We start from the raw sequence: 16,924 nt of genomic DNA on the forward strand, positions 1-16,924 counted from the left end.
TCGGGTCAGATTTCAAAACCAGAGACCTCCATTGGTCAGGAAAAGCTAGACTGAGAAATCTTTAGTTTTTACAGAAAAAAGTTAAATTGAGGAACAATGTGCTTTTCCTCCGTCGAACTGTTCACAAGATAAAACACCTTAACACCTGACAAGGGCCACCTTTCAGACTGTAACATGTTCAATTTGAAAAGCATGTTATTTATCTTGTTGAAGTAATTGTACAAAAGGTGCCCCAGATTCATTCGGTCTGTGTAGTTTTTTCTAGACCTCTGGGCAGGTTTAAACGATCGGGTTTTACCAAACAAATACAGATGGATTTAGATTCATTTCATCTTACACAGAAGCTATAGTCACGTGTTTAAAGTGTTTGCTGTTCTCTACATAACATTTGACTATCACTGTGTGTATTCAGTCTGCGACATTAAACTTTAACACAGCATCCATCTCATCTCTCTGATATTATTTACATCCGAACTGCACCGCTAATAAATGTTTTTGTAATTGGTACTCCATTTCACTGTCGATGTGTGGTCAGCTCCATTTAAACTACAGGAAGTTGTGAAGGCTTGTGTAATGAGTTTCCTGTCGGAGTGACTCATACTTTTGTTTGTTTAAACGGCTGCGGTGCACTCGATGATTTGCATGATGTCCTAAGCGCTACCTGGATTTGTCCCGAAATCTTATTAAACAGATTAATACGCGGTCGGCAGATGCTGTACTTCTCTCAGTTCTTATTTTTCAGGTTTTAAAAAGTTTGTGGAAATGAACTGCCTTAGGCTAACATAGATATACATGGAAAATAGGCTATTTCCTTGTCCGTAACTGTCAGCCTGATGGTGTTGGACGTTTGCTGGCAGCATGCAGCCCTCGTCATTAATCAGAGCTGCAGGGGAAGTTAATGAAGCCGGCTTGTGGAGCGTCCGCATCCAGTCAGTGAACCATGAGTTGTTTCTTGCTTGTCTTTCAGTTTTAAATGCTGTCCAGGGTAACTGACAGGACAGATGCCTCATTTGGACAGAGGATTAGTTTCAGCTGAACCCACCTGCTTTTTCAGCACAACTTTCTGGGAGATTTATGTCAAAGGTGCCCTGATAAATCACTTATTTATTAATGTGTGTCAGTGTGAGTCAGCATGCTATGCTGTGGGCCAGATGCAGTCGTGTCCTCTCCTCGGTGACATGGCGCTGGTGCCACGCCTCAGGAGAACACTTGTCACTCACCTGGAGTTATTCCCTTGCAGGCTGTTGCAGAAAGCGCCAACAACCTTTTGTAGTGACTGCTGAATGATTTGATTAAGGGAAAAATTCTCATTAAGAAAAATAAGTAGGTAAATATGTAGGAATAGCTTATAAGAATCAAGCTGTGCTGACAAAAATTAACAATTTTAGTTTAATAAGATAGACTTTTCTTTACATTTTTAGTAAAACGTATTTAATAAAGCCCGGTCTTTTTCTCTTTTTGTTGCTTTTACATCACTGTGCGTTTAATTTTCAGGTGTCTGAACATGCTTTGCTCAAAAACACACTTGGAGTTTTGCCTTTATTCTTGCATGTCTGAGAAATCCTTGAATTTCCCACGACAACCATTCTGGTGGGCAAAACGCCTGGGTGGCGGCGCCTCGGAATAAGAAACTCCTCAGAGCTGCAGATCCAAGGCTTTCGCCTCACAGAGCAGCCCTCCTCCCACACTCAACTCCTTCACACTAGCCAGCAACAATTGGCAAAGACCTGGTGGAACTGTGCACCTGCTCATTAAACAAGCTTATTTGTGGTTTAAAACATTGCTAAAAGGGTTAATAACAGCAGTGATGTCAGGAAGAACATGAGCGTCTTAAAGAAACAGAGGTCCAATTTCAAGCCATTAATTTCCAAAGTTAGGTTTCTTTCTCCTGTTTGACATGTACAACATTTTTAGAACAGGAGGTAACACAGTTAATTGACTGGGCTATAAAATAGCACTATGTGGCTGGAAAATACATAATACTTTCCCTGTAAAGTGAAACTATTTTTAATTAACAATTTCCCTGGTAACTATAGATAGTCTGCCTTTTATTTATTCTGTTTTCTGCTGTGAATATATGGTATCTGTAATAAATGATTTTACCCTGCATGCTCGTTTATTATCCATAAATCTGAAATGATTTTTCACTTGGTTCTTTTTATACATATTTCACAGCATCTATTTCAGTATTCATGAAACGGGAAAGTAGCTCTGCTCCTGGTAATGATGTCAACAACACAACTACTGCAAAGCCCTTTTCAGATCATACTTTGAACCTGTGATCTGCATGTTCACTGTAAACACTGCACTCTGTGATGTGTGCACTTCGTAGCTCACAGAAATAAAAGTCCAGGTGAACAAGGACACAGTGGTTCAGTGTATAGAACATTCATCTGTGTCGGCTCATTGTTGACATTTTTTACTCGTCCTTAGCTTTGCCACAACTGAAGCAGACAACACAGATTCATGTCTCACTTGATGTTTCTCTTCTTTATTGACGGGTATTAGTTGTGCAGATCTGCTTTTATTATAGGTTTGGGTCAGTATGAGATTCTACAATTTGACAAGATTAACAACAAATCTAAAGTAAAAATGAATAAGATGATTCATACAAATGGCTTGTCAAATCCAGTGTTTGAGCATCATTATCTAAACTTTTGGTCTTCAAACTGGAACTCTTTGCTTTTTATGCTTTAAATATTTCAAAGTGGCTAAATTGTTTCTACCTGTAAATGTAAGATAAACTTAACAGGTTTGTATCAGGAAGTGAACCAGCGGTGCAGTACTTCTAGATCCATACAGTAATGACTAAGTTGTGAGTCTGTTTATGTGATGCTAGTCTATTTTAAAGGAAGGTTTTATTGTCCAGCATAATTCTTGTATTTTCATCAGCTCAGATAAAATGACTTCACAGAAATGGAGTTCTGTCGGTGGTCAAGCATGTGGTCGGTAGCTGGTAGCGTTGCGTCTTCTGTTACTGTTGAGGTTATTTGGTCTTGTTCATAAAATTCTCAGCTTTATGTTAAGAGACGTGTACCAGCTCACAAAACCAGCTGTTGTGAATAAAGGGCCATTCACACTTAGAACAATGACTGTTACAATAAAATGATAATGATGGGAGCATTCAAACAGTTGAGCGCCAAGCTTTTGTAAGCAGTGATGGCAGCATCCTCTGCATGCTTCAGCTGTGCCGAGGCCTATAAAATGGGCTTTAATGAGCATCTACTGCTGTTTGGTTGCACAGAGGAGGAGAAAAAAGTGGAGCAGGCCTCTTGAAAACTCATGCTGTGTAGGCTGACTGGAAATACAAATCAAACCATTAGTACCTCACATAGTACTTGGTGTTTCCACAAGCAGTAAATTGTTTTTAGGGTTTTACAAGAACTATTTTTTGGCCTCAAACTTAAAAAGGAAGAGCAGCACCAATCAGAGTCTTATAGCCAATATCCACGGGGAGACACTCCCCCATCTGCTAGTTTGTCAGAGGTTGCTCAAAGGTTTTTGTTATAGTCTTGGTATGGTGCAATAACTGATTGAAAAATTGGGAGTTTTAGGTTTGTGGCCAGGGTTGGTAAGGCTGAAACTTAGTCAGTTTCAGTCACCAGCTGATATTTTTATTCAGTGCATTTCTTCTATTCACATGTACATCATCTTTGGCATCTTGCTGTGTAAACCACTTCATTCTGATTCTACAAAAATCATTTTCTGCTGTGGGTGATACTGACTGGTTCTGTTGGGGTCACTAGGCCAGTCCACCAGCAGCCCACTGTGTTTTTGCACAGACACAAAATGAATAAATTTTGAGTGTGTGAGATATAAATACATGTGCCTCACTGTGATCAGTTTCACTGCTCACCAACCTCTAAAAGCGTGACCATAACTCTGCCTTTATAGTGGCATTCTTAGAGGTTCGCATTGACTGCACACAAGCCCAGTTTTGTTAGGCAGTGAGCAACCCCATTTCTCTTTTATGAGAACAAATCCCACATTCTTTTTGTTTTATTTTTCTAGAATGACATAGTTCTCATTGAATTGTTCACCTTTTATTCTCTGGACGATTTAGTTTCCAGATGTCCCAGGTAATGAGGAGGATTCATCAAGGAAAATAATTGTGCACCAGTCTACTGCTGTCCATCCTCGTGCTTGATATTTTTTTCAAAGCTGTAGGCGAACTTTGTGATTTATGCGCTGCAAATTATGAGAGGGATTTGTGCGTTTTGAAGACGCATTCCAATACAAGACTCATCTGCACAACAATGAAGCCGTTAGCAGATGAGTTCAAGGTTGCTACCAGTGTTGATGCTGTACAGAGTGGGGTTAGACACAACTAGAGGAATGTTGAGTAGCTCCAGCCTCATTAAACACAACTCAGGGTGTCATTGTAAATGTCAGGGTCTCACAGAGCCGTGGTCGAGCTGCAAGTAGAAATAAATTCAGGTGATTCCCCCACAATAGCCACAGAGGAGGGTTTCATCCAACTTAAACTGATAAATGTGCCTGCGAACATTTTCCTCAAAATGATTTATGAATAAGAATGAGGAGAAAATACTCTGACATGAGGAGCTATTACCAGCTATCCCTCCATTGTACTGCATACTGATCCAGGCAGGCTGCTCTCACAGCGTTCCAATAAAATATAATTGCCTGTCCGATTGGAATGATTGATGACTTAAAGGAGGGAATGGGAGGGTTGTTGGTCTATGGCAGATATTTAAAAAGTCTCTTTGGATTGCAAAGTATATCTAACTGGACTGCACTGCCCATAAATGAATAAAAACAGATGGAATTGTAGCAGTATGAAAGTTGACACTAGAGGTACGTCAGTTGCAGTTTTCTGACCGATCTTTAAGAAGCCCGACCTGCTGATTTTGATTTTGGCCAATGCCGACGTTTTTGCCTGAAACGTTGATAAATTTAGCGTTAAAGTCACTAAGTTGGGACCAGTGGGATGACAATTGCTGGCGTGACCCCTGGTGGATTTGATATTTAACTCAAAGTAGGATTTAACGTATTGATACTCGCGAATGAAAAATCTATACTTTCTAAGGAAAAAAATATAGATAAATATCGTAGAGTCGATAAAATTGCACAGCCCTCGTATTTTTCCATTTCACCAGAGAGCCTCTTTAACCCGTCATGTCTTACTGGTACTGTTTATGTATAAAAAACCTATAATAAATAAACAAACAATGCTTAGCCCAGAGGGAGCGCAAGCAAAGCCTGGTGACCCACCAGGCTTATGATGCACTTGGGGGAAACCCTGCAGTTTTCAACATGTCATATATGTTTTCTTTTCTAACAGCGTCTTAGATGTGTGTGAAAAATTCACATCTCTTTTATTATAGAGCCTCAACAGATGACTTTAGGCAATAATATCTTCATATTGACAGTTTTGATCCAAAAAAAAGAATTCCCTAAACACACACACTCCCACCCTCTGTATCAAACCAATGGGATGAATCTATTTCTGGTTATCAGTTTTGAGCTGGAATCCACTGTTCTGTTGCAATATGTTGCTTTATTTGCTGTAGATTGAACTTGTGCACAGAATTGAGCTCACTGTCGCATGTTGCCTCGTCATTATGGATCACTGACCTGGAAAATAAAGTTCAGCTTGTAGGCTTCTGTATGTCATTGTCAGGCTTTAGCCATAAAATCAGCAAAACCCCTGCATAGTTAGATCCTCACTACTTCACTTAAAGCTAGGGCTGCACATTTGAAAACAAGATGGCTTCGTCAGATAAAGTGAATGCGGCAAAGAAAGCAACTGTATTTCATTGAACACAGTGGGGAAGCTGCTATGTGGGTTAATGCCTTTCAGTTTGGGGTTCTGCTATCCATGGAGACCCAAACTCTCGCTAAGACTTCCAGAAACAATGCAGAAAGAAGCGGGAGAGTGAATGCTGTTGCTAGGTCCTTCAGGAGCTGCTTGACAAGTGCCCAGGTTGACGTCACCGGCTGATTTGCACATCAATATGTCGAGGCGGAGAGGCTGCGCTCAACACTTGTTTTTCAGTTGGATTGTTGGCGAGTTCAGTCCAAAGATCTCTGACTTTGTTCCCACCAAGGTTGAGCAGCAATAGCTGATATAGCTGGTTAGATTACCCAAGTTGGACATGAGTGTTTGTGATGGAAGCATTCACAAGGTGCTTGCTATGCCATACTGTGAGCAACAGATTGATAGATTCTTTCTCCCATGCTATTCACAGAAAGCTGGAGTAACATTTTAAACAAACCTTAATTGGGTTTTCTGTGGGGGACAACCCCTCTCAGCCCCCCTCTGGGCTTCAAGAACAGATTACTGTAATTATCACAATACAGGCATGCTCCAAATTTAGCCACAGCTAACTTAACTAAGCAGATGTTGCATCTGATTACTCAGCTGCTGTCTATTCAATGAGTAGCAGGATAAACAAGGCATGGCTGGGATTGGGAAAGTTGCATCTAAGGCAGCCTGGTGACTGATATAATGACTGTGAGAATAGGTGTATAATTAAATAATGCAGTATTGTACAAAAGTCTTGCTTCTGTTGGTTTGTATATTTTTTTGCAAGGATATAAGTAACAGATGTTCTAAAAGTATAGAAATAGTACATCTGGGTATCTGTTCCTGCTTCAGTTTAGCTGATTTTCAAGAGGTTTTTATTATTCATGCAGTAGTTTCAACCTATGTATTTAGGTGGAATGCAAGCATGTACAAAGAAGCTAACTTTTGTTTTAGAGAATCTATTTGTGACTCCTACTAAACAAAACTTTTTAGGAAAGCCTGACTTTTATTGCTATGAACTACTGCTGTTACTGTTGCGGCTGTGGACTATACCAGCTTAGCTCTAAATCTGTCACCAGAATACTTCTGCTGTGTGCTTGTAGGGTTTTGAATTAATTGCTGAGCGTAAACACTCAGCCATATGCTGTCAAAGATTTAAGGAAAGTACTCTCTCAGTTCTGATGTTTTAATGGTCCGGTTCTCTCTGCCAGTTTCTGAACTTATTTTCTATCTAATCATGCATTCTTCGGGGTTCCCATCGAGGGGTTATGAGGCAACCCACCAGGCTAAAGCCAGGTTTATAGTTCACGCATTGAACTGGGCGCGAGTTTGTATGCACCAGTAACGGCATCCAGACCAGTGTAACTTGGTTGGAAATATCAAAACAAATCTTTTTCTGTGTTTTTTTTTATTTCATTTTTTCAGCATCAATTATAAATGTTTTTCTCTGTCTGCTTTGCTCACATCAGAGCCCCAAAATTATTCTTAAACTCAGAGAATAATCTGTATCATCTTAACTTTGAACAGCTATCACTTAAATGCGCGTTTTGTTTTTAAACTGACATTTTATACCACTTAGTTATTCAGAAATGAGCTTAGGGCATAAAGTAGAAGAAACAGAGTTGTGTGCCGGCTTCTAGCAAACCCTAAAATTACATCCTTGTCTCACTTAACAGTGTTAAGTGAGACAGGCTGTAAATATATCACTCCAGCGTCGTCTCTGCTGTGCTGCCATTGTGATGACGGGGAGGATTTTTCCCTCGCGTGTCAAGACTTTTCAGTCCTGACTTTTAATCTCCTCCGAGATGAGCTGAGGCTGTGTCCTTTCACAAGGTCGGCCATTTTCTGTGTTTTCTGCTGCATCAGGTGATCGTGGGAAGCTCGGCCTGCTTTGTGCTGCGTACACGCAAACACACACTTTCTGTCCCGACTAATTCGCACACCTTATTCCCTGTGCACAAAAGGTGCGTGCATTTCCATGCATCCTACTCAAGCAGGCGGACACTGACATGATAAAAACATGGAGTTATGTCAATGCGAGTTCGGTGTGTGTGTGTGTGTTGGTGTGTTCTCAGAGTAGCAGTCGAGAGCTACTCTTAGCTCATGTTTCAAACCTTTCTAAACAAATGAAGGGCCATCTTGTGCAGGTTTGGTGGGACTGGAATTAATCACAGCAAAGATGATGCCTTCATTTGTGTAGAACTGCTCCCCGACTGCCCATATTTCTACAGTAAGTGTACATGTCGGCTGCTTTTTTAGCAGAGAACCCAGAGGATTATGTGTGCAGGAAGTCTGCCTCAGATGTAGAAGCAGCTGCTTCATTGGGGCTTGTGAAGATCCCCTCCCTTCTTTCTCTCCTTTTGGTGTCTCTCCTGTAGGATTACTTAATCTGCCTGGATGAACACATTGTTGTTTTGGGTCATTTCTCCTGCCTTACTGTTGACTGTTTGACCTGGAGGAGGTCATGTTGTCTGTGGTGTCGCAGCAGATATTCCAGGGAAGGTCTGATTCCAGGTACCAGGATGATGAGAGATGGAGGAAAGTTGACTGCATCTTCCTGTTTAAGCCAAATGACCTGGACTTGATTCAGTTAATAATTGTGTGAAAATAGTGGTTACTTGTGGTAAAAAGAGTAGGCTGCAGGTGAGCCTGAGTTTGAGTTCCAGAAATGGACAGGTTTTTACAAGTTTTAAACACTTGAAGCATTGTAGTGGTTCTGACAAACAATATGTTACACCTTGGAGTACAGCCGGTATACATTGTTTTTCTTGTTAGTTATTGATATTTAAATTGGGGCTCCTATTGTTCCACACCAGATATATGTATTGAGTTCAACTGATAAGATTAGTTTTCCTGTCTCCCAATTTCTTTAATAATGTATATATTATTTGTTTTTGTGAAGTTGCAGTAAGTCGAGCAGATTTGTGGTGGATACTTAATTTGGCCAATTTTTATTATCTTAAGAAATATTACTAGATTATTTTTTTTCTATTTGTTTTTTAGCCTTCCTGTTCAGTTATATCTCTTAGAATCACATTGAATGTCTCAACCTGAATGATAGAACAAAATGTTTAATACAAAAAAGGAAATTAACTAATTTTCAGGCTTCTTGTCATCACTTTTAAATGCCTCACACATACTGAAAATGTATACTTTTTTAGTATTTAACTACCTTTTTTAAACACAGACATAAATATATTAAATTATAAAGATACAGGTGCAGATATTAATCCTGGATTGGTGCATCTCTCTACTTCTGTCACATTCTGAGCTGCTTTAAGAACTTAATGTGTGTCAACCAATAATCTTTATTGTGGCTTAAAACTCTGGCAGGATGTTCCACAGCTGTCAACTTTATAGGAGTGATTTTCAGCTCCTTTACTATGACTGCACCTGCTGCCAGAGTCAGTATTCGGATCCATGTGAACACTAAAGCAAATTTAGATCTGTTATCGCTTGTTACTGCTTAACAAACACTCTAAGCCTGGCAGTGCTGAAGGAGGCTTGTCTCGTCTCTCATCTCCATCAGCCGGGAGCTGACTGGGACAAACATGGAGCCTTCTTAATTGAAGAAAAGTCAGTCCAAACAGTGACTGCTTCATGGGATTGAATATGACATGGAATAAACTTCACATCTTTTGAAGCTCAAACAACTCTATGCTTTGTTTTGATCAGAAAATCTGTCCGGCAGTGACTCAGAAAGTTGCTATGTATCCCCATTTACAGAATTAAAACAGTCTTGGGACATTCATTCTTTCTTTCAGATAAATGTCTGAAAACCTGAGGATCATCCTGGTCTGTTACTTTCTCAAGGTTTAGGAACATTGACTTGTAGAGCTGAATCACTAAGTTGGAGCTAACTTGAGCTGGGCGATGGCGCAGCAGAGAGTCGATTCTTTTATACTTCCAGTAACATTGTCACTACAAAAACTAACTCTGGGTTTCCTTCTTCTTTTCTTGTGTAAAACTTTTGAAGTGTTCAGTTTTGGGAAACGAGTAGTCAAGAAGTTTCATTGTTTCCTGAGAAGAAACTTGATCTTAAAGGTATAAATAAGTAAAGATGCACCGATGCGGTTTCTCATTAGTGTTCATTAATTATTCATATAAGAGAAGAGTAAACGCAGCATGTGTGAGAGCTTTTGCTATAAAACTATGATCACTTTTTACTAGTTTATAGCGAAGACTAGCTGATTTAAATTTGACTTTTCGTCTAAAATATATTTGAGATGAAAATTGTACATTCAAAGGGCCATCCATAGTGTGAAAGACTAAAGCATTTACTTCTTCCATGTTGGGGAGGAATTTTGACATTTAACAGTTCTCTGGCTGACAGCGGCATGATCTGCTGTTTTTCTTTGGCCTGCAGGTGGAACAGTGTAATAATTTCTAGTGTTTGTCTTGTTTCAAAATATTTCAGCTCAGTTGTGTATGCTGCCTGTCTCTYGTCAGTCTTTTTTTTTTTTTTTTTTTTTTTTTTTTTTTTTTTTTTTTTTTTTACCACTTTGTTTACCCTCATCTGTCCTGGCACCCCAATTACAACCATCCGAGTTCTGCCTTCTGCATTCCTAAGAACGAGGTTATAAATAAACTTCAAGATAAGTTTTGACATTCATTAAACACTTAAAATCGTTGATTTTAAGTGTTTAATGCCTCCAAAAATAGATTTATCCCTCACCTCTAGCTGAAAGCTTAAAAGAATAAAACTGAGCAACTTTGTTGGAATAGATTCTGACTTCCTGGTATCTGCTGAAAGTCTCACTCTCTCTCTATGTCTTGCAGCCAGAACATGTTGAAAATACTGTCCACTTAATAACTTCTCTATGCTTCCTTCAACTTCATCTTTAAAAGCACCACATTGAGACTTAAAGTGGCCAACTCTGAGTATGCATCTATTTGTATCAACTTCGGCTCCAAAAACATTGTTGTCAGAGCAACCTGGCAGCCCTTGGTTCTTTCACTGACAGGAAAAATATTAGATTTTCCAATTTCCTACCTTGTTTATCACCAGTCAAGCAGAAAGTGTGCTTACGAAAGGATTCCCCCCTGCATCTTTAGAAATGTGCATTTCCTCCACGATTTTGCAATTGTTTTTGTGATTTAAAAAAAATAAAATGCCACAACCAAAATCACTGATTTTGTGGTGCTACTTTAGAAGTTTGCAATATTTTTTCTCATTAAGTCACGTTATTGCAAGGCCTGTAAAATAATTTTCCCCCTACTGTCATGGAGAACAGAGGGAAACTGCTTTTCTCGGTTTGTTTTTTTGCGCTTATTTATTACAGTGAATATAACTTCACTCATCATATTGATCTGGGACTATAACTTCACCTGAAGTAAGGCTGAGGCAGGAAGAACAACTGCCACCTGCAGGTGGGAGCTAGCAGTCACTTAAAATCAGTGTTTTTGAGCAATTTTATGGAAAATTTGCAGTAAACTAAATTTTTCATTGGTACAGAAAAAAAAATTTCTGGGGATGTGGATATTTTTTGAATTTCCGCAACTGCGAGAGGGCAAGAAACTTTAAACGGATGTGTCTAAGTATTGTTGTATGTTTGGTCTTAAACTTCAGTTTAATTCATATGAATTAAACTAAATACTTGCTAAAGTATTTAGTACTTTGGCAACTAAAGTACCACTTTAGTTACTTATGATGCAACTAAAGTACATTTAAAAGTTTGTAATAAGTAATTAATTGCATGATAAATTAAAATGAGCTTGATAATTTCTACTTTGGTGATGAATAGTTTTCTAAGGGCATTTTTGTTTACACAGACTTCATAATCCATTTTATTTCTGGTTTCAGTGGAGGGAGGTTTTTATTTCCATTTTCTCTCTTGTTTTTGGTTCTTGTGTTTTAGTTTTGATATTTAAATTTTTTCCCATTCCGGGGCAAATTTGCATTATTGTGCCATTATTGTACTTGAAAATGGTCTCAAAACGACAATATCATTGGATAATTTACCGTCCAGTAAAATTAGTTATTGTGACAGGCTTCAGCATGTAGATTCTGTAATTAATGCCAGCTGTCTGGTGTAGTGCAGTCGTAGCTCTGTTGTTACCTTGACGGTGAAGAGCCTGATCATTTCAGTCTGGGCTGGGAAGGGAACTTGAGAGCAGAGGATGGCAGCGTGGCCCGTGTTGGCGTTCAACTGTTGATTCACACACGGTGTGTGTGCCAGAACCTCCATGTGTTTACACTGTGCCAAAATCCTGCTCATAATTTTCATGATTATTTCTCTCTCTCTCCTTCCTCCCCTTCCTCTCTCTTTTCATGTTCTCCTCATTTTTCTCTACAACACTCATCATTCCCTCAGCTCTGCGTCCCCTCTGATTCCTCCCACTTTTCTCCCCTCTCCCCAACCCCTCAATCCCCTTGTCGTCATCTCTCTTGCCTCTACATGTGATTCCTTCTGTCTCATTTGTCTTTTGCCTTCCTGATCTACCTCTTCACATCCTCTCCCTCTCTCTCCCGCTCATCCCTCCCTCCCTCCCTCTCCTCTGGCAGACTGCTCATTGCGGTGAGTCAGTATCATGGAGGCAGGCAGCGGGGCTGCCGCAGCAGTGGGGAGTGCAGCACTGGGACTGCTGGGAGCCACAGCCACGTCCAGCCATGACATCCTGGACAGGTAAGTGGCTGGCACACACCCTCAACGTTAACTCTATGCATTGTGTGTGTGAGAGAGAGAGAGAGGTTAAGGACCACACCTCAGGTACGGTTTTAGTGAGCATGCTAGTTTGTTTATAGTTATTGAAGGAGTGAGTGTTTGAGGTTTTAATGTGTGTCCGTTTTTGTCATGACTCCATGTTCCATGGGTAAATAGCCTGCTTTATGACAGTTCGAAGATTTGGTGTGTATGTTGATGTTTGTGTGTGGGCGCACATGTATATGTTGATGGGATGGTGAGTTCCTCAAGGAGAAATGACACCAAGGTATGCGCAAGCAGGGGAGAGAGGGGAAGGGGGGGTTGGCATCGATGTACAGCCGTGCCTCACTGCAAGAGCTGAGCTGATAGGGTGAGTTTGCACAGTCACCAACCCACCCTGTATAAAGTTTGCCTCCCCCCACCCCATCCCATCCACGACTCTACTCCCAAACAGAGCCTATCAGCCCCCATAGCAACTGGAAGACGGCGGTCCCTAATGGTCTCTGCTGGGAGCCTCCATTCACATCTCCAGCAGCCCCGGTCATTCAGCTCCACCAACACCATGCAGCTTTCAGCCAATTACGTCATCGTTCCAGCTGCACGCCCACACCAGCACGCTTGTGCAGTGTCATTACACGCACACGGACATCTTTGACCATGCGTTAAACGCCAACAAACACACACATGCACCTGCATCTAAAATCCTGCTTCTAATGCTGGAGGCTGTTTTACCATAAACACACAACATTCCGGCGCATGGCGGCTTGTCTTAGCAGCCAGCAGGTGCTGCGGGGGATGTCACTTATTTCCTCCACATCACAGTTGTTAATCTTTGTTGGGCTAATCTCAAGCACTTCCTGGGAATCTCTTCTGGCGCGTTGAGCGGTGAGACAGACCTTAAGGCGGTGACGTGTTCAGCTTCCTGTTTGCCTTGCTGCTGTGGTCACCGTCATTAAATGATTTGTATCTCTGAGTTTTAAACCTGTTTTAGGTGAAATGGTCAACCGTGTTCTGTGCCTTGCAAAAGTATTCAAACCCTTGCACTTTAGCACATTGTGACATTACAGCCACAAATAGAGTATTTTGGTCTGATTTTTTTGTGACCAACTCAAAGTAGCACATAAGTGAGTTGATGAAAAATTTGGCATGCTTTTCAGTTAAAGAAAAACAAATCTAATGACTGAGGATGAGTTTTGTTTTCAGTCCTTTTGAGTGAATATTTTGTAGAGCCACATTTAGCTGCAGTTCTTTAGGGGTTTTTCTCTACAGGCAATCTGACATGTCAGTCAGTCAGATTGAATGGAAAGTATCTGTAAGCAGCAACTTTCAAGTATGTGCACAGATCCTCGATTGTTTTTAGGTATGGACTTTGACTGGGCCGTTCCAATACACAAATTTGCTTTGATCTAAAGCATTCTGCTGTAGCTTTGATGTTAAGGGTGGTGGTCCTGCTGGAAGGTGAACCTCCACCCCAGCCTCAAGTAAGGGTGCACCAATAAATCGGCTCCAATTTCCTTACTTTGGGCGATACTTGAGTGATCCACTGATCTTATCTGCCTTTGCAAAGGTCTGAAAATCGGCTACTGTCTCCTTTTGCTCTGCAGTGAGAGAGAGCTGACTGACAGACCGGCCCACCAGCTCACATCTACCAACTCAGGAACTTTGCCACTAGGAGTAGACGATATGAACCTAAACTTTTACCACAATATTTTGGGGTACTATTGTGATAAAGTAACAATCAGAATTATTTACTGCTCCCTTTTTAGGTGTGGCAGTGACTGTACAGTCATGGCCAAAAGTTTTGAGAATGACACAAATATTATGTTTTTACATGGTCTGCTGCCCTCTGGTTTTCATGTGTGTATGTCAGATGTTTTCATCACAAACAGAAATCCAATTGCAATCATATTGTGAGTAACAAAAGCTTTTATTGACAGAATGAGTTAATGCAGCAAGTCAATATTTGCAGTGTTGACCCCTCTTCTTCAGGACCTCTGCAATTCTCCCTGGCATGCTCTCAATCAACTACTGGACCAAATCCTGACTGATAGCAGTCCATTCTTGCACAATCAATGCTTGCATTTTGTCAGAATTCCTGGGTTTTTTGTTTGTCCACCCGTCTCTTGATGATTGACCACAAGTTTTCAATGGGATTAAGATCTGGGGAGNATCTCCAGCCCTGTCCTCATCAACACCCACACCTGTGTTAATGGAGCAATCACTGAAACAATGTTAGCTGGTCCTTTTAAGGCTGCAATGAAGTTGAAATGTGTTTTGGGGGATAAAGTTCATTTTCTAGGCAAACATTGACTTTGCAATTAATTGCTGTTAAGCTGATCACTCTTTATAACATTCTGGATTATATGCAAATTGCCATTATAAAAACTGAAGTAGTAGACTTTGTAAAAAATTAACATTTGAATCATTCTCACAATTTTTAGCCATGGCTATATGACGCAGCAACCATAGCCCCACAAACACAAATAGTTGCATTTTAAGCCATTTGTAATATGTTTCCTAAGGGCACCGTTTACATAAAGTGTGATTTCAGTCACTAAATTGCACGCAATAAATGCATTTAGTCATATTTTTTAATTGACTGATGAACTTATTAAACGAACAGTGGAGGAACTACTAAAACTATCAATCCCATCAATAAAGGGTTTTCTTAAGCAGTAATTGGAATTTATTGTGACAACGATAAAGCTAAATTCATGATGATATGATTATCATGAGAAATGTATTTATTTATTTTTAAATGATAAACGGTATGATAAATGCCCACAGCTATTTGTCACTTCAGGGACTTTTTAGATTAAAGAAAAATCTGTCAAAATCTGAATTGGCAGGTCAAAACGGCAATCAGTGCACCTCTTTCTTGAAGTGTAGCCAGTTTCCTATTGTAGCCTTTTCCTCCAGTCCTGCTAAGGCAGCTTGATGGTGGTTATTCCTCTGCTGGATTAACATTATGTTATGGTTTTTTTGTTTTTTTTTGGGGCTAGGGATAACCATCAAATCTACTCAGGCCCTCCACCTGCCCACAGTCCATCTCCGCTCCTGAACTAGGTCTAAATCCTGCTCTGGGGTTACCATGGCAGCAGCAGCTTAGCATATATTAGACAGCGGTCCAACATGGCAACTGACGACAGTGTGGAGAAAAAAAAAAAAGAGGAAGAGAAAGGCGGGGCGTTTTGCCAAGGCTAGTGATTTATAAAATTTGTCCGAGAAATCCTGCTGGGTGAGGCTGGATCAGAGGATCAGCAGCTTGGGATCGGGGGGGGAGAGAGGAGGGGACGGGTTCCCCGAGATGACACCGAGAAATGGAGCTAAAAAGCTTTAGAGCTGCATTCTGTCTAGTGACTCTCTAATCCTGCTCGTTAGATGATTAATGCAGAAACAAATTCTGCATGAGGATATGTTAAAAACCACACTTCATTCCCTATTCATGTACATGCTCTGGCTGTTATATGTAATATGAGCATGTAATATTTTCTATGTGGTCTACATTATCTATCCCTTTATACACAGTGATGTACTCGTCAAGTTCACACACTGCAAACTTTAATGGACACAAAACGTACAAAGCAAGTCGATACCTGATTCTTTGTTTGAAGGAAAGAAAAATGACTGCAGGCAAACACGTTATTGATGTGGTGAAAATCATCCCTGAACTTTGACTTTACTACAAAAAGTACAATTTACTCTTACTGTTATAAAATATTTCATTAATTTATCTCCTCTTCCGATGATCCCTAATCAAAATTTGATTAATCGGACATAAAGTCGAAATGGCAACCTTTTTTGTCTTAAAGCTGCAATAGTTAACTTTTACAAAATATTTATTTTTACATATTTATTAAAACTGTCACCATGTCGTGTCAGTATAATATTAGACAGATGATCTGTGAAAAAGTTCATTTCCTCCCTTAGCTACTACTGACATCTGAAAAAATACAGCGCTCTCGACCAGAAGCAACCAGAGTCGAGAGGAGGGTTTCACTGCTCTCAATCATTCTCAGGTACTTGCTGCTCAAACGGCTTAGCATTCCAGGTAAACCGTTTTTCTGTCGTCATTGGAGGCCATGCCAACTACCCTGAGCTATATATGGGGAGGGTATGACAGTGCTAAGACCCTCTTCCTGGCTCTGATTGGTTGTTTTTGACCGGTAGCGGTGCATTTGTTCAGATAACAGCAGGAACACAAGAAGAAGGCAAAGGCATAGGAGCTCGTACCAAACTGTCCCCATATAGTGACGGTTAACAAAATTGTAAAAAACATTTTTTTTTAATGAAAGTTATATATTACTGCTTTAAAGCTAATGACCTAATTCTGTTGTAACAGGTGTACCTTCACTTTCCTTCAACTAAACTTCACACGCGCACCATCTACAGGCAGCGTAGAGGTTTACCAGACATGAGAAGTGCTCAGAGTTATGAGTTCTCAGGATGTTTGTAGTATCAGGTTGAAGACTTTTGTTTACTCTCTTAAGGTGTTGGAGTTCCCGCCAGGCCT

General features: G+C 40.3%; 1 protein-coding gene across 4 annotated transcripts in view; it reads left to right on the plus strand.

Moving 5' to 3' along the window:
- The window catches only part of arhgap32b (Rho GTPase activating protein 32b), an 89,324-nt gene that overhangs the window by 11,147 nt on the left and 61,253 nt on the right, over nt 1–16,924 (plus strand). For 3 of the 4 annotated variants that reach the window (XM_008428364.2, XM_008428366.2, XM_008428367.2), the window contains exon 2: nt 12,082–12,393. In XM_008428364.2, the coding sequence (XP_008426586.1) occupies nt 12,299–12,393 (95 nt within the window). In that variant the 5' untranslated portion in view covers nt 12,082–12,298. The remainder of the gene's footprint in view (nt 1–12,081; nt 12,394–16,924) is intronic. The other variant, XM_008428365.2, reaches the window with a different exon arrangement.

Source organism: Poecilia reticulata, linkage group LG14, assembly GCF_000633615.1.
Source record: "Poecilia reticulata strain Guanapo linkage group LG14, Guppy_female_1.0+MT, whole genome shotgun sequence".
Lineage (NCBI taxonomy): Eukaryota > Metazoa > Chordata > Actinopteri > Cyprinodontiformes > Poeciliidae > Poecilia > Poecilia reticulata.